The 18,784-nt window shown below is 42.5% G+C and overlaps 1 protein-coding gene across 7 annotated transcripts in view; it reads left to right on the top strand.

Moving 5' to 3' along the window:
* Positions 1-18,784, top strand: part of N4BP2 (NEDD4 binding protein 2) — a 225,373-nt gene that overhangs the window by 141,655 nt on the left and 64,934 nt on the right. For 6 of the 7 annotated variants that reach the window (XM_033947102.1, XM_033947095.1, XM_033947076.1 and 3 more), the window contains one exon: positions 18,396-18,507. The exons of the other annotated variant lie outside the window; for it this stretch is intronic. In XM_033947102.1, coding sequence (XP_033802993.1) covers positions 18,396-18,507 — 112 coding nt within the window. The remainder of the gene's footprint in view (positions 1-18,395; positions 18,508-18,784) is intronic. 7 annotated transcript variants of the gene reach the window in all.

Raw genomic sequence — 18,784 nt, 5'->3', positions numbered from 1 at the left:
CTTACTGTGTTTTTAGTCCGAAGTTGTAAATCACGCCATCGTATTCAGGGTGAAATGACCGAGACTGCCAGTAAAGATTCTGCTACTTAAAGCCTATGTCGGCGTCTGACGTCATATCCGGAACTGCCCCGATTAAAGAGCCCCTTTTTTTTAAAGTATATATCTAATTTACAGAAAACAGCTATTTGATGGTGAATTAAATTGGAAGCATTTAGATAAACTGAATACATTTAAATAAACAGGCACATCTGACAAAGCAGACCAACACGTCTGAGCTGGACTGAACTGACAGATCTGACTGAACCGACCCTCAACCAAAGAAGGCTTGCCAATTAAGCGCTATGTTTAAACCTTTAGGTTGTATTTTCTGGAGTCGATCGATCCACTTCTGTTCATTCTGAAGAAGTTTTTTCCCCCTATCCCCTCCTATGCATGATTCCGGAATTTGATCAATAACCATACAGGTCAGTTGCTGAAATGTGTGCTGGTAAGTTAAGCAGTGTGTGACCAGCGGAACTTCTTTTCTCTGCAGATGCAGGCATGACTTGTGTTCAGACATCCGTATCCTAAACTGCCTAGTGGTCTTCCCTATATAGATCTTAGAACAGGGACATTTAATCAAATAGACCACATATTCTGATCTACAAGATGTTTTATGTCTTAAATTGTATGTTCTATGATTCAACGGATTCTCGAAAGAAGATCCTTGCATGGTTAAGGGGCAGATTTGACAACTGCCGCACTTAGAATGGTAACCTTTCGACCTATCCAACGGAATGTACTCATCAGGTTTAAGGCTCAAATATTCTCTAAGGTTTCGTGACCTGGTGTACGCCAAACGGAGCTGAACGTTTTCAAAGCATGGGAGACCTTGTAAAATTCTCCAATGGTTACGGATGATGCTAGCCAATTGCTGAGATTCCGTGTTGTGTCTAAGAACACAGGTCATTAGTTCTTCATTAGTATCGACAGGTATCCCTGGGTTACTGCTGTTTTGTAAGAGCCACTCCCGATGGTTATTCTTGGCTCTTCGATACCCCTTTCTTAAAACTTTTTTGGGGTACCCTCTACCAGAGAGAGATTTAGAAAGTTGTTTAGACGATGACTTAAAGTCCGGCATATGGGTACAAATCCTTCGATACCTCAAAAACTGAGAGAATGGTAAACTGTCCTTGAGGTTCACAGGATGACAGCTGCTATATTCTAAAAGACTGATAGTGTCTGTGGGCTTAATATATAATGTTGTTTCTAGTTTTCCCTGTTTGATAGAAACCCATGTATCCAGAAAATTTATGCCCACTATAGATTGATGCAGCGTGAATTGTATGTGACAGTCTCTTGTATTTAGCCACTCGAAGAAAGAGTTAAGTTGCTGATGGGAACCTTGCCACAGCAAGAAAACATCATCGATGTACCTTTTCCACCCCCTAATATTATTAGTCCACAAGTTATCATATACATGCTGTTCTTCAAACTCCTTCATGTATAAGCATGTGATGGAAGGTGCACAAGTTGCTCCCATGGCCACTCCTTTAATTTGTAAATACAAGGAGTAGCCATCCGTAAAGAAGTTTTCCATTAATGCTAATCGCAGAAGAGAGATAATAAACTCTGTAGGACACTGATGAGGACGGATACGGCTGTCTAAAGCTTTCTGAGCTACCTCAAGACAGTGACTTTGTGGTAAAGAGGTGTATAAAGATACTACATCTAACGTCACCAATATTATGGGACCCTCTGGAAGTTCAATCTGTTGTAACCATGTTAAAAAATGATTAGTGTCCTTGATGTAAGATTGACTAGTTGTCACAATCGGTTTGAGATAATAATCCGCTAAGGTGGATAAAGATTCAAGAATAGATTGTTTAGAGGATATTATCGGACGACCCGGGGGTTTATGTAAACGTTTATGTATTTTTGGCACCAGGTAGATCCAGGGGATAGTATGTTGTTGAGAATTTAAAAATTGAAATTCATGAGTTGTTACATATCCCTCATCAAACCCTTCCTGCGTCAGGGTTAAAATTAAAAGTTGCAACCGGTTTGTGGGATCTTGGTCTATAGGAAGATAAGTTGTTGTGTCAGAAAGCTGGAGTTTTAGTTCTGCCAGGTAATCTTGCTTATCCCAAAGAACTGTGGCCCCGCCTTTATCAGCTTTGGTGATAATAAGAGATTGATCATTTTGTAATTCCTTGACTATATTCCACTCTTCCCGGGATAAGTTATAAGACTCAATTTTGTTAGATCGTAGTTTAGCTGCATCTTGAAGTACTACTTGTTTAAATGCCACTAGAAGAGGGTCTACCAGCCCAGGAGGGGTCCACGTTGATTTCTTTTTAACTATAGATCTATCTGAAAAAGATTCTTTACCCCCAAAAAATTTTCTTAAGGACAACTTCCGTACAAATCTTTCAATATCGATTTGAAACTGGAAGTGATTATAAGGGGTAGTGGGTACAAACAAAAGACCCTTAGCTAAAACCTCATATTATTTGTGATTTAGTTGTTTATGAGATATATTGACAACAGTAGAGTTCCGTGAAAAACTACCAACTTCTGTTTCTTTTACTAATACCGGTTGCTGTGAGTATTTCGTCTGCCCCTGCTTCTGCCTCTGGGACGTTCTCTTCCTTGGTTTTTTTGAGGGTTACTTGTATGTTGTTGATCAGATGAGTTCTTAACTGATCCATCGCTTCTGGTCAAAGCAGAAGAGCTTGAATCAGATGATTTATCACGAGTCGATGACTGTTGGTTTGAGTACATCCATCTATAGATTTTATTAGTAGAATAGTCCGTGGCATCCCTGTTGGCTTTTTTCAACTTGTGTTTTTTAATAGTGTCTCGATAATTGTTAATACTTACCAATCTTCACTGGCTCCCAGTACTTTCCAGAATTCATTTCAAATGCTCCTGCCTGGCTTTCAAGATCATTCACGGCATCCTTCCGCCCCTAATCCCTTTATCCTTCCTCACCCCGACACCAACTACCACTAGATCTGCCCACAGACATAAACTATCCTTCCCCTCTCTACACGGCATCCTCCACACAGGTAAACTGGGTAGATCCCTCCTCTCCAAAATCACTGGCCTCTGGAACGACCTCACTGTCCCGCTGCGGAACCTGGACTCCCTCCAACTATTCCGAAAACAACTGAAAACCTGGCTTTTCTCTAGCATATAATAATCTCTTCTCCTGATTACATCCCCTCTTTTTATGCTTTGTAAACTCTTTCTCTTCTCTCTTCCCATATTTTTTAAACTCTGTAAACCGTGTCGAGCTCCACTTCAGTGGAGAAGATGCGGTATATAAACCTAAGGCTTAGTTTAGTTTAGTTTAGTATCGTAAATTGTTGTCATTTTTTGATCCAATGTTTCTGGCTGCATAGACGTGCGTTTATTGTTTAGTTGTTCTTCTAGCAAACCTTTTTGTTGATGTAGTTCTTTTTTACTGCAATCAATGATCAGCAACATAATATCCAGAGAACATCTATTAAGTATTTTATTCCAGGTATCCACGAATATATCATCAGATTTAAATATCTGAGGTGCTGTTGTCATTCGAAGACCTCGTGGGATTCGCTCATGTTTACAATAATCTTAATAATCTTTATAATACATTTTATCATAAAACATACACAGCATAACAATAACAAAATTACCAAATATAAACATAAATACAACCAATGAAACAACTGGGGGTTTTATTGATTTTATTGTTATGTACACCACTGAATGAACTTGGTCTTCAAAGTGATATATTAAGTATAATAAACTTGTAAACAGCAAATTGAAATCTAATACTATGACTACCATAAGAGGAGATATGACTTAATTAGGAGCAGTGAGCAATGGGTTAACAGGGATCACTTATTTACTCTTTCAAATGGTTCTATGACTAGGCTACCCTGAAACTAATTTGTGAAAGTCATCTCAGTAATGTCCTCAACAAGGGCTGTGTTGGGATATAAGATTGTGCTGGACTGCTGTGCATAGCTGTAGGCCTATGCCCAAAGGAGAATTCCCCTTTGGAGCTTCTTCAGAGTCCAAGCAAAGCCAGTGTACCCATAGAACACTGATTCTGCAGATAGAGTTCTCTTAGACTTAATTGGAACTTTCAGGTACATTACTGTGACTCATAGATAAATGTAAAGCAAAGAATGGTTTGGCCTATGCTTTGGTGATAGAAGGCCCTTTGGATAAACATGTTTTAGTACTTAAAATTAATACTCCTAAGACTCCACTATTTTACTGACTCCAAGGCTTCCTTGAGAAATGTCTACCCCACTTCTCTCTCCTGAGGAGTGGTTTTCCCCAATTGGTTCCTCCTCTTTGGAGATTTTTGGACACACTAGCCTTCTAGAGTTTCTAACCCCTTAGAAGGCAAAGGTTGTTTCCATGTCAAATGCTATTCTGTCCAGCTCTCGGAAAATCTGGGGTATTGAGGGAGAATTTTCTTGTGTATTAGCTTTCTTGTATTAGTATAATCACAGACAGGGTCGTAAGGGTGGTGGTCTTGCAGTAATTTATCGCAGACAATATAACAAATAAGAGCAAACATTCACTGTCGAAAACAAACATTGAATTTCTACAATTCAAACTCAACACAAGTCCAAATGTTGATGCCTCTCCCACACTCTCTCATATCCTCCTACTCCTTTTGCTCTCTGCTGGGGACATTGATCCTAATCCCGGTCCTCCCAATCATCCCTCAGCCTACTCATGAGGATCACGCCGCAATCTAACAAATCTTATTTCTGTTCCTCTCCTCCCTCATTCCTTCATGCCCTTCTCATGTGCCCTGTGGAATGCCCGCTCTGTATCCAACAAAGTTACCTTCATCCATGACCTCTCTATCTTTAAAAAGCTCCACCTGCTAGCACTAACTGAAACCTGGATCTGCCCTGAAGACTCTGCTTCGGCTGCCGCCCTGAATCATGGAGGGTACCTTTTCTCTCATATTCCTCGCCCGGATGGTCATGGAGGCGGTGTTGGACTCTTACTCTCACCATCTTATAAATATCAACCCCTTCTTCTGCATCAATATCACTGTTCTCCTTCCTTTGAAATTCACTCCGCCGTCTATTCGCCCCCCTGTCTCTCATAGTAGCGGTTATTTACCGCTGATTAGAACCTGTGTCAGCTGGGCTGATTGCAGTAAATGTTCCAGCTCTGGACTTTGTTTTCTCCTGTCTGTGGCATGCTGGAACCTGTAGTTCATTATGTTTAAATCTGTTTTATTAAATTTTCAAGAACCAACCAGTATACAAACACGCAAAACAAAAGCAATACACAGCAAACAAAACCCTGCCCACCCACCCACCAACCACTCCCTCCCCCACCCTCCCCGGGAACAGCCACACCACCAAACAAATCGTGAATATATCAGTATAATAAGCGACTTCTAGCTGTGGGCGACAAAGTTGAACAGAAAGGCATTCAACAACGAAGAAATAAAGTACCCTGCTTAGAGTCCAGGTCTGGAATAGCCTGGCGTTCATAACCCACCAGATGGATCATATGGGTCCGCCAATGAGAGACAGTAGGAGTCTGCGGAGTCAACCAACATTGTAAAATAGTCTTAATACCCACAAAAATGGCCCTCTGAACAAAGGCAGCAACACCCGGTTTAACCGTGACCAGAGAAAGCTTCAAAGTAAAAAGAAAAGTCACTGTGGGGGTCCAAGAGCATTTCCAAAGAGACTGGATCAGGAGACCGATACGCCGCCAATAAGCCCGAATGCCAGGACATAACCAAAACATATGCCCCAGGGTTGCACGAGGGGCAGCACATTTAGGACAACTCACAGAAGAGCTAATATGCGCTCTATAAGCTCGCACAGGGGCAAAATAAGCTCGAACCAGGAACTTATAATAGCGCTCCCTCTCCACCGCTGCAACCAGGATGGTAGACCTCAACTTAAAACTCCGTTTCAACATAGAGGCCGTTACTGTCGACTGTAGGTCCTGAGTCCATGAACGAGCCAAAGATTCATAATCCAGTTCCCCAGCCAATTCCTGTAGAAAGCGATGATGAAAACGTAGGGGGGTGGGAACTTGTGCTGTCAGACAAAAGGATTCCGACAGGATCTCCTGAACTTCCTCTGTCAAGGCCTGGCTAGGGAGAGATTGTACTTAATGCAAAAGTTGACGATAGCTCAACCAATTACCTGCCGATAGCAAATTGGAGTCTTGCAACATCTGGAAGGATTGCAGCGTGCCATCAGACTGCAATACTTGAGACAAATAAAACAAGCCTTTCCGAGTCCACAGAGATGAGGAGCCCAAACTAAGACCAGGAGAAAAATCCCCATTGCCAGCAATAGGTAAGCATGGTGTCACATCAAACCGAATGCGCAATTGCATGCAAATTTGTTTCCAGATTTTACGCACAGGAAATAAGAACAGGTCCCCATAAGTTTGAGGGCGCAAAGGTAGACTCTTGGCATGTAATAAATAACTAAAGTGAAAGGGAGCATTAGCAAGACACTCAACCCCGGCTGCTGAAAAATTAGATGTCCCACAGAACCAATCATTCACATGTCAGAGCTGACAAGCAACATTCAATCTCCCCAAATGTAACAACCCAAGTCCCCCTTGGTCAGTAGGTAAAGAGAGAGTGCGAAGAGGAATCCGAGAACGCTTACTGCCCCATAAAAACCCCAACAAGGACCAATGTAAAACCCAGAGATGGCGACGTTGCAAAAGCAAAGGTAAAGTTTGTAGGAGATAAAGCCATTGGGGGATAACCATCATGTTGTATAATGCTATTCTACCCAAAAGTGTCAGCGGATACGAGCGCCAAGCACGCAACCTCTGCCCAGTTCGCGTAAGCAGAGGAAGAACATTAAGCGAATAAAGCTGTGCCAAATCCTTTGGTATCAAAACACCTAGATAACGCAGGGTCGTGGATGCCTACTCTAAAGGAAAGGGTCCAGACCAAGAGCTCCTAACCACCTCCTGCAAAGGAAGAACTAAAGACTTCTGCCTGTTTAACGTCAGACCAGAGAAAAGATGAAACTCATCCAGCAGCTCAAGCGCCCTGGATAAAGATCTCTGAGGGTGAGCCAAAGCCAACAAAAGATCATCTGCAAAAGCCAATACCCGTAATTGAGAGGAGCCCTCCTGCAGCCCAACCAAAACATCATCCCTCTGGATTGTCCGAAGAAGGGGTTCTAAGTAGAGCAGAAATAGTAAGGGCGACAACGGGCAATCCTGACGAGTCCCTCTGCCGACCTCAAAAGACTGCGTAAGGATCCCGTTAACTAAGATAGACGCAGTGGGGGAAGAATATAAAGCATGTAGTGCTGATAGAAAACAGCCCCGATGCCCACAAAATCAAGCACCTCAAAAAGATAAGGCTAAAGGACCTGGTCAAAGGCCTTGGCTGCGTCAAGACTGACAAAGATGCCCAAGGTCTCCGAAGCTTGCGCCCGAGCCATGGCCAACAGCGCCCGGCGTACATTTAGAACTGAGTGTCTACCCTGAACAAAGCCAACCTGTGCTGGAGAAATGATGTGAGGCAAAAGAGGTGTTAAACGATTAGCGAGCAAGCAGGCTAAAATTTTCAAATCAACATTAATTAAAGAAATCGGTCGGTACGATTCAACCTCGTCCCTAGGTTTATGAGGTTTAGGAAGCAACATGATAGTGGCTGTATTTGCAAAGTCCGGGAAAGTCCCAGCCGCCATAGCAGTATCATAATAGCTCAATAAAGAGTCACACAGCTGAGGCGACAGCATCTTAAAAAATTCCGCCGAAAACCCGTCCGGGCCCGGATCTGTACAGGAGCGTAAGTTCTTAATCGCCTTTTGGATCTCCGAACCTTGTAAAGGTCGATTCAAGGAAAATTCCTTCTGTAGATCCGTAAAACGGGGCAGGCCAGCATCCTCCAGATAGTCCAGAACGTCAGGACCACAATAAGGACCTTGACCAGAATAAAAAGTAGAAAAATGCCGATAGAAAGCATCAGCAATATCAGCCGGCCTAGTATGATAAGAGTCAGAGCCACTCCGGAGTCGCGAGATATACCTAGATTCATGCCAGTTCTTAGTTAAAGATGCCAGCATCCGACCCGGTTTATTCCCGTAACAGTAGAACTTATATTTTCAATAAATAAGAGAACGCTTAGTACGATCATGTATTAAAGCATTAAGAGAGACCTGTACCGAATGAAGTTCATCCCGTAAAACAGCGGTAGGGTTGCGCAAGTAAGCCGCTTTCCAAGAAGAGCACTGTCGTTCCAGACAAATAATACCAGTTGAAATACGTTTATTCCAAGCCGCTACGTACGCTATAATCGCCCCCCTAAGAACAGCCTTAGCATTCTCCCAAAAAAGACCTGGGTCAGAACGGTGTTGGGCGTTAGTCAACAAATAATCATCCCAGCTAGTCCGGAGATATTCCCAAAAAGCTGAATCGTCCTGGAGATAGGACGGGAAACGCCTCCGACGCGAGCCCATGGGGAAAAAACCCCAAACTACATCCAGCCATATAGGGCAATGATCGGACACCTCCAAAGGTCCAATAATGGCCTCGGAAACACGGGCAAACAATGATTCCGAAATCAAAAGGTAATCCAAACGAGAAAAAGACCCGTGAGCGCGAGATTGGTGAGTATAGTCCCGTTCAAGAGGATGGAGAAGTCTCCAAGGATCCACCAAGCCCAAAGACCAACAAAAAAAGGGACTCCTTTAGTCAAGTTGGGGGAAGAAGACTCAGAAGAACAGGAGCGATCAAGGGTAACGTCCATCACCTGATTAAGATCTCCAGCTACAACCAGGGGCAAAAACGTATCCTGGAGACCCAAGGACATCAGAGAATCGAAAAAGTCCTGGGAGTAATTATTAGGGCCATAGACAATCAGCAGCCGGAAGTCGGTACCCTGTAGTGAAATATGTAAGAGCAAATATCAACCCAAGGGGTCCTCAGAAAGTGGCGTGACAGAGCACTGTAGACCTTTGCGCACCAGTAAACAAACACCCGCTCTCTTTCCTGAGGAAGAAGCAGAATACACAAAGCCCACCCAGCCCCTCTTCAACTTCTGGTGTTCTTCTTGAGTTAATTTAGTCTCCTGCAAGCAAGCCATGTCTGCGTGATGGTGTTTTATTTGTCTCAAGATCTTAGTTCGTTTCACTGGAGATGTTATGCCAGACACATTCCAAGAAAGAATATGAAGGGATTGGTCACCCAGGGTCAGGATGCACCTGTAGTTCATTATACTTCCCTATTTTCACATTCTTGGAGAAAGATGAACAGGATTTTGAGGTGGTTTAGTTAACACAGGGCTACTATTTAAAGGAGTTTTCTCTTCCTGCAGTGTTCTAACTCTAGGCTTAGGTGGACAAAATAAAGGTTTTTGTATTATCCCTTTATTTTCCACCCCTGTTTCTGGATACTGCAGGGCTTCTTTTAACGTCACAGATGAAGAATTATCTACTTAAGAGTACAAGCAGCAGATCTGGGGGCTTTCAGGAGATTGGCCTTTGAGCAGTGCTTGGGGCACCCAGTATAACATGGGTGTATTTTGATACTATACGAGTTATTATAATCTGACCACACCAGGAAAACATCATATATGCTGGCTTGGGAACAGGATGTGGAGAGAATCTTTACTCAGAGGGAATGGGAATGCATATCTTTATGATTACATCATATAGGGTTGTCCCCCTATTGGAAAATGCTCTCAAGCTTTTTGTGAGATGGTATCTGGGTCCAGCCATTTTAACATAACTGGGACAGCTATTGCGGATTGCTAGAGGGGCTGTGGGTCCCAGGGCACATTCTACCATATGAGATGGGAATGCTCCTTATTCAAGTCGTATTGGGAGCAGGTTTATATAAGTGGTCTCCTGCAGGTTCCTCTACCGCTGAAGGTGGAGACAGCCCTGTTGGGAGTTGAGGTGGAGGGGGATGGATGCTACCCAGGACAAACTTATGCTTTTAACGTTTACGGCATCTAGAATGGTGGGGGCCCAGCATTGGAGAAGTCCTGATCTGCCTACTCTGTCTTTAATGTGGATGGGTATGAGATCGTTATAGATTGTCTGTTATGCTGACCAGACAGTGGCAGCAATTTCTTGATATTTGGGGAAGGTATTGGAAGGTTGAGGCTCTTGAGGCTGCTAAGGCACTGATTTATTATCTTTTCTTGGTATTATAGTTAAGGGAGACACAAAGAACTTCTCTGATAGGAACTTTCATTTTAAGGGTTTGCTGTGCTGTTGCAGCAATTATTGTTATCGGTGTGGGGAGGCATTATGTTTTCTTGTTTTAGGGGGTTTACTTTCTATAGTGCAGGGCCAAGGTGACCAATGGAATGTTAACCGCCATACCAAGATTTTGGGGGTTAGGGTCTCACTATGTTCTGTGATTATTGCTTATTTGTTGGTGTAAAGATTGTATTGCTGTGTATATCCTACTGTCTTTAAATAAACAATTACAAAAAATAAATTTGTTTGAGGCTTGTGCAGATGAGGATAGAGCTTACAGGAATGGGGAAGGGACAGGAAAAGAACTCGCCGGGATGGGAAAATGAGTTCCTGCGGGGACAGGGAAAAATTTTTCCCCTTGTCATTCTCTACTCCACAGGTGTTTGACGCCATAGTTCAGTGGTGAGGGCTTCCACAGATGGATCTGATGGCCTTGGCGATGAACATCAAGACACCTCATTTTTACAGCCAAAGAGCTGAGCTTCAAAGCGAGGGGTTGGACGTGTTAGTCTAACTGTGGCCTGGGAATAAGCTCTTAAATATGTTTCCCACATGGCCCATGCTCAGCCGATTCATTCATAGGCTTGCCACACATCCTGGCTTGATAGTCCTAGTAATGCCTGATTGGCCTTGCAGACCATGGTATGCAGACCTAGTTCATATCCAGAGGGCCGACAGCCTCAGACTTTTGATCCAAATGGATCTTCTCACTCAAGGACCAGTTCCTATCGAGAATCTGGAATACTTTGGGTTTACGGCATGAGCAAGCAGCCCTGATTTGCAAGGGTTATTCGGATGTGGTTGTTACAAGTTTCAAGTTTTATTTAAAATTTAATAAATTACTTAATCATAATTCTAAGCGATTAGCATAGTTAAAAAAAAATTTTTACAACATTCAAGGGGAACTGTATGACAGACATACAAAAGACGTACAGGACTTACTGTGCCAAAAGGAGAGGAGGGTAGGAAATACAATAATGGATAGGAAAGAAGAACAAGAAGGGGAAAGACAACAGGATGGGTGAGTAGGAACAAAGAGAAGGTAAAGAGGAAGACAACTAGAAATAAGAGAGAGAGATTGGAATAATTGATAAGACAGCAGGAAATGCGAGAGGAAGATTTACTCTGTGGAGAAATGAAAGATCTAATGTGAAGGTGAGATCCTGACTCAAAGAGCAAAGAAGCTCTGGTGTTCAGTGAAGGATGTAGAGCCCTGGCGAACTCCAATTTCAGTAGTCCTGGATTTTTTTGCAGGAGTGACATCAGAAGGGGCTCTCAGTAGATTCTCTCAAAGTGTAGCTAGCATGGCTTTCCTGTTTCCAAGCTCAAAGGGAGCAAGGCTCCTTGGTCTTTCATCCATATGTCGTCTGGTTCATTAAAGGGGCTCTGTGGTTGTGCCCTCTGGTGCATTCCCCTTTCTCTTCCTGAAACCTTAACATTGTGTTGCAAAGTCTCAGTACTGCTCCGTATGAGCCTTTATGGGAGGCTTCCCTCTTGGACCTTACAGTCAAGACTGTTCCTGGTGACGATTTACATTGGTGAGACGAGTTTCTTAGTTACAAGCTCTTTCCTGCAGGGAGCTGTTCCTTAGGTTCACAGAAGCAGGGCTCTCCTTATGCATGGGCTCATCTTTCTTACTGAAGATAGTCTTGGCCTTCCACATCAATCAGGAAATCTGCTTGCCTGCTTTTTGCCTTACAGGGTCTTAGAAAAAGGATAAACTGTTGTATTTGCTGGATATCAAGTGAGTGCTTCTTCGGTACCTTGAAGCTACCAATGAGTTTCACCTTTCAGATCACCTTTTGATCTCACCAGTCATGTCAAGAAAGGGAGCTGGTGTCTAAAGCCTCAATTTCCAGATGGATTAAAATGGCTGTGTCCTCCGCATATGTGGGATGTGGTAAGCAACCACTGATCACGTTGAAAGAATACTCCACTTAGAGGAGTTCCTGCCTCATGGGTGGAGACTAGGGCTGTCTCGACCAAGGAGGTTTGTAAAGCGATTACATGGTCTATCCTTCATACCTTTACCAGGTTCTATAGGGTGGGCGTAGCATTACATTACATTAGTGATTTCTATTCCACCAATACCTTGTGGTTCAAGGCAGATTATAAAAGAAGTTATCTGGCCATTTCCAGAGGAATTGAAGAGAAGAACGGGTTGCTTCAGAGAAATTGGGATGAGTCTTGTAGTGTTAGTTTGTCTTCTAGGATTTCTTGAATAGCATGGTTTTTATTTCTTTTCTAAATGATTTGTAGTCTGGGGTCGTTATCAGGAAATTGAAGAGTTGGTAGTCCAGTTTTGCTGTTTGTGTGGCTAGAAGGCCATCGTACAGTTTTTTTTCGTTATACATCTCTGATTGGTGGATGCATGAATAGTTTGTGGGTTCTCCTATGTCTGGTTGAGGTAGTTTGGATGAGGCAGTTGTTTAGGTAGGTTGGGCTGTCTCCGTTTAAGGTTTTAAATAGTAGGCAGTAGAATTTGAATTGAATTCTTGCTTGTATTGGGAGCCAGTGTAAATCAAGGTATGCTGCCTGATGTGGTCATGTTTCCTCAGTGAATAGATAAATCTTAGCGCTGTGTTTTGAACTGTTTGTAGTTGTTTTATCATGGTTGCAGGGCAGGGGAGATAGAGTATGTTGCAGTAGTCTAGAAGCCATAGGACTAGGGACTGGACCAAGAGCTGGAATTCTGTTCTGTCGAACAATTTTTGAACTTGCCTGAAGTTTCTCATGATCGCGAATGATTTTTGTATTGTTTTGTTGATTTGTGGTTGCATAGTATAGCATCTGTCTATCGTAGTGGTCTCAAACTCACGGCCTGCCAGGTACTATTTTGAGGCCCTCGGTATTTTTAGCATAATCACAAAAGTAAAATAAAACAGTTTCTTGATTTATATGTCTCTTTAGCTATAAATGACAATATTATTATTAAGACTTAGCCAAAAGGAAAGATTTATAAACTATAAAGAGTTTTACCTCATGCAAAATTGTCATTTCTTTAATAAGACATTAACTATTTTTTTCTGAGGCCCTCCAAGTACCTACAAATCCAAAATGTGGTCCTACAAAGGGTTTGAGTTTAAGACCACTGGTCTATCGTCATTCCTAGAAGTTTTAGAGTGGGTTGTTTGGGGTATGTGATTGAGTTTATTATTAGATTTGTTGTGGTTGGAGTTTTATTATTTTTGAGGAGAATGAATTTTGTCTTGGCTGGGTTCAGTTTTAGTTTGTGATTTTTCATCCATGTTGCTACTGCTTCAAGTGTCCTGTGTGGCGTGTCTGTCATGGAGGACGTTGGTTGGTCAAAAGGAAGAAGAATGGTGATGTCGTCTGCATAGCTATAGGAGGTTAAGCCTAAATTGTCCAGGCAGGTGCCGAGGGATGCAATGTAGAGATTGAAGAGAGTTGGGGATAGTGGAGATCCTTGGGGTATGCTGCAGGGGTTGGACCAAAGTTCTGAATTTTCTTTGTTCAACTTTACTCTGTAAGTTCTGGATTGTAGGAATCCTTGAAACCATGTGTGCACCTTGTCTGTGATTCCTATTGTATCTAGTATTTGTAGTAGGATGTTGTGGTCTACCAGGTCAAATGTTGCGGTGAGATCCAGTTGTATAATCAGCATTTTTCTACCTGTGTTGAGGTGTTGTCTAGCTATGTCTATGAGGAAACCCAATAGTGTCTCTGTGCTGTAGTTAGGTCTGAAGCCAGATTGTGTAGGGTGGAGTATGTTGTAGTCTTCTAGGTAGTTGGTGAGGATTTTGGCTACGAGGCCTTCCATTAGTTTGACATAGAGTGGTATTGAGGCTATGGAAGTTGGAAAGATGCCACTTTCAGGGCTTCTGTCTTAAAGGTAGGCACAGCGGACCCACCTTAGACTCTGGAGACTACTTTGGTATGTCCCTAGCATTCAGGACCACTAGACACATTGCACTAGAAAGAACAATTAGGTTTTTACCTTGGTAATCTTCTTTCTTGTAGATGTGTCTAGTAATCCTAAAGCCCCGCCTTGTGTATGGGCTTTTTCTGCCTGAGGACTAATCTGGATTGGAAGAATTTTCTGTCTCTCACAGAAGCTGAGAAAAAAATAAAAAGATATATTATGCATAGGTAAATCAGACCTGTATGGCGGACAGGAAGCAGAGGGTTGGAATAAAGGGACATTACTCAGACTGGAAATGGGTCACGAGCGGAGTTCTGCAGGGGTCAGTGCTGGGACCGCTCCTGTTCAATATCTACATAAACGACCTAGAGGTGGGAACAAAATGTGAGGTCATTAAATTTGCGGATGACACCAAACTATACAGCAGGGTTAAAACCATGGAAGACTGCGAAGACTTCCAAAAGGATCTAATGATACTGGAAGAGTGGGCCAAAAAGTGGCAAATGAGCTTCAACATAGGGAAATGCAAGGTCATGCATGTGGGGAAAAAGAACCCAATGTTCACTTACAAAATGGGGGGGGATCACTACTAGGGGTAAGTAACCTTGAAAGAGACCTGGGAGTGATGGTAGACACAACACTGAAGGTGTCGGGGCAGTGCGCCACAGCCTCAAGGAAAGCAAACAAAATGTTGGGTATCATTAAAAAGGGTATCATGACCAGGACGAAGGAAGTCATCCTGCCACTGTATCGTGCAATGGTGCGGCCACATCTGGAATACTGTGTCCAGTACTGGTCGCCGTACCTCAAGAAGGACATGGCAGTACTTGAGGGAGTCCAGAGAAGAGCAACTAAGCTGATAAAGGGTATGGAAAATCTCTCATATACTGACAGATTGAAACAGTTAGGACTGTTCTCCCTGGAGAAGCGGAGACTTAGGGGAGACATGATAGAAACCTTCAAGATCCTGAAAGTGATGTTTCTCATTGGCCTCACTTCTGCCCGAAGAGTCAGTGAGCTACAAGCCTTGGTTGCGGACCCGCCTTTTACAGTATTCCATCATGACAAGGTGGTTCTCCGCACACACCCGAAATTCCTTCCTAAGGTTGTCTCAGAATTTCATCTCAACCAATCCATCGTCCTACCAGTGTTCTTTCCGAAGCCACACTCTCACTCTGGAGACTCTGCTCTTCATACTCTGGACTGTAAGCGTGCTTTGGCTTTCTACCTAGAACGCACCAAACCTCACAGATCTGCTCCTCAACTTTTCATCTCCTTCGATCCGAACAAGTTGGGACGCCCCGTTTCCAAGCGCACTATATCCAACTGGATGGCGGCTTGCATCTCATTCTGCTATGCCCAGGCTGGATTGCCCCTTGACAGAAAAATCACAGCCCACAAGGTCAGAGCGATGGCAGCTTCTGTAGCCTTCCTCAGATCAACACCAATTGAGGAGATTTGTAAAGCTGCCACTTGGTCCTCGGTTCATACCTTCACTTCACACTATTGTCTGGATACGTTCTCCAGACAGGATGGACAGTTTGGCCAAACAGTATTGCAAAATTTATTCTCCTAAGTTGCCAACTCTCCCTCCATCCCATTCTGGTTAGCTTGGAGGTCACCCATTAGTGAGAATACCTGCCTGCTTGTCCTGGGATAAAGCAATGTTACTTACCGTAACAGTTGTTATCCAGGGACAGCAGGCAGCTATTCTCACATCCCACCCACCTCCCCTGGGTTGGCTTCTCTGCTAGCTAGCTGAACTGAGGAGACACGCCCGGTGCATCGGGTGGGAAGGCACTTGCGCATGCGCGGTGCTGGCAACTCGAAACTTCGAGTTTTCTTCAAAGAAGCGTCCGCATCGGGGCTCCGTTGGATCACGTCACCCATTAGTGAGAATAGCTGCCTGCTGTCCCTGGATAACAACTGTTATGGTAAGTAACATTGCTTTTTCCTCCTTCAAATTTATTCATGGCTTGATATACTGACTATCACATGTATCTGGACGGTTTACAATATTAAAAATTAGAAAGTTCTAATATAGTTTTTGATTTAGGTGCGATAAAATAAAAAGAGGGTAAACCTAATAAGACTGATTATGTCTTTGATTACACTGCTACTTGATTGCTTTTGTATAAACCAGGGGTGTCAAAGTCCCTCCTCGAGGGCCGGAATCCAGTCGGGTTTTCAGGATTTCCCCAATGAATATGCATTGAAAGCAGTACATGCAAATAGATCTCATGCAGATTCATTGGGGAAATCCTGAAAACCCGACTGGATTCTGGCCCTCGAGGACCGACTTTGACACCTGTGGTATAAACTGAGAGGGCAGGAGCAGCTCCTTGGGAAGGAGGTAGAGTTGGAAAACATGATTGACAGTTTTCTGCAAGCAACTTTCTGATTCAGATACAAGATCCTAGTGTTCAGGACTATAAGACCCAACTACAAGAAAAAAGATTAACAAGGTAAAACCTTTCTTCTGTGGTTATGCGGAAATGTTTGGCAAGTGAACTTATCTTTGTTTTTTGTTTTTTTTTTATTTGTTTATTATTTTAACAATTTAAACAAGAAAATAAACTTCTTGTACAGAAAATGAATAAGATATAGATTCCAATATCACAACAATAAATTTTTTAAAAATAAAATTATCAACTTAATCAATCTTTAAAGTCCCATATTGGAGCGATTCAAGATTCAAATGAGTGAATCAATATAAAAAGAAAGGAAATAACATCCTGTTGAAGAAAAGCAGACAACTTTCAGTGAATACAGGAAAAAAAAATTTTCTTATTCAAATGCAGTTGTTATCACATTTCCCCCCTCAAGACATTTCATGGTTAGAAATCCTGACAGCTGAGAGGGTTCAAAGAATATATAGTTAGAAGATTTATATTTACTAAACATTTGCATGGATATCGTAAAAGAAAGGTTGCACCCATTGCAGTTATTCTTGGCTTTAACAACAGAAATTGTTTTCTTCGTTTCTGAGTTTCTTTTGTCACATCCGGAAATATTTGAATTTTTTGACCTAGAAATTCCTTATGTCTGTTCTTAAAGAATAATTTCAATATCCAATTTTTATCTGGCAGCAATACTACATTGACCAACAATGTGGCTGGTCTGACTAGTTCTTTCAATGAGATATCCAGCATAGTTGTTAAGTCCATCTGTTGCTCCTGATCCTGATCTTGTTGTTGCCTGGATTGCTGCCTTCCTTGATTTTCCATTGGAAGATAATAGATTTTTGAAAATGGAGGAAAAATTTCTTCCGAGACATCAAGTATATCCTGAAAATATTTTTCTTAACATTTCTTTAGCTGAGATTGAGGATATTTTGGGAAAATTTAAAATTCTAAGATTATTAGATCTGCTATTATTCTCCAAAATTTCCATCTTCCTTCTCAGATTCAGATTGTCTCTGATTATAGTGGACTGAATCTTATTAACTTCCAAAAAATCATTTTCAATTTTTGTGTTAATTACAATATTATCCTGTTTCAAAGTTTTTATATCCTCATTTTGTTCCTGGAACTTCTGTTCTAGCACTTTAATTTGGGGTGACAAAGTTTGACCCAGAGTCACAACTAAATCCCATAGCGAATCCAGGGTAACATTAGTGGGTTTAGTAATTATGAACATACTTGCAGCCTTTGATTCCTGTCCAGCTGTTCCGAGTCCTTTCTGAGCGCCTTGTTCCTCTTGCTCCATCGATAGCTTCCCCGCAGACAAGCTCTCATCCAGTGCCAAACTCGAGATAGCCTCCCGGGAGATAGAGTTCACCACTTCGGGCAGACTGTCCTCCTGTGGAGAGCTGGCACTCTGCGGTTGTGGAGGCGGGGTCCTAGCGTCTGGGCTCAGCGTGGATTCCAGCCCAGGGAGACACACAGCGGCTTCACTCAATGCCTGTGGCTCCAGCGGGCGACTCCCAGATGCAAAAGATTCCTGTTGAAGGCGCCTCAAAAAATCATCAATTGTTGCTTGTGAGGGAGTCTCCAAGCGCCGCAAGGCTCCAGCAGCGCTTTTTCCTCTCCTTTTCAGCATCACTGCGAACTCCGGTATGCAAAACACTATTCTCTGAGAGCATCTCTCTCACTAACTGTTGTCCGCGGCCATCTTGGATCCCGCCACTTATCTTTGTTTAACCATTTGGAGCCTTCTGTTTTACAGTTCTGACTATAAAGTATTTTGTAGGGTAGATGCCACAGGCTGAAATCTGATGCTTCTGTTCTTTTAGTAGGCAGAAAACATAAATTCTAACTTGTAATCTATATCATTTTTTTATCTGTTTTCTTTACCTCCCACAGCTATTCTTTGGAGATGACTCAGCAGCTGCTTGAATTTGTTCTTGAAGCAGACCCAGTTCAAAATGTCGTAGCTCAAAAACCTGCTTACCAAAGTGAGAAGACAAGAGAAAAGGTAGTTAGTTATGTGTTGATAAAACAGCCTGCTTTTTACTAATTACTTCATTGATTAATTCCAAAAAACTGGTGTTACACCTGTCCTTTGTTATTTATTTTATCTCATGCATTATCACTGAAAACCTACCACTTATTGGAAAAGGCCAAACTAAAGAAACTGACAGCCTATCCTAAATGACAGCCTTCCTCCCATTTGTATTTCTAGCTAGACTGATTGACTTCTTAAATGAAAGAGGGGGAGGGGATTGTGAAACAAAGCTGTAGTGAGTTTTTCT

This window comes from Geotrypetes seraphini, chromosome 1 (genome assembly GCF_902459505.1).
Source record: "Geotrypetes seraphini chromosome 1, aGeoSer1.1, whole genome shotgun sequence".
NCBI lineage: Eukaryota > Metazoa > Chordata > Amphibia > Gymnophiona > Dermophiidae > Geotrypetes > Geotrypetes seraphini.
The sequence above is the reverse complement of the archived record's forward strand: the minus strand, read 5'-3'. Positions and strand labels throughout refer to the sequence as shown.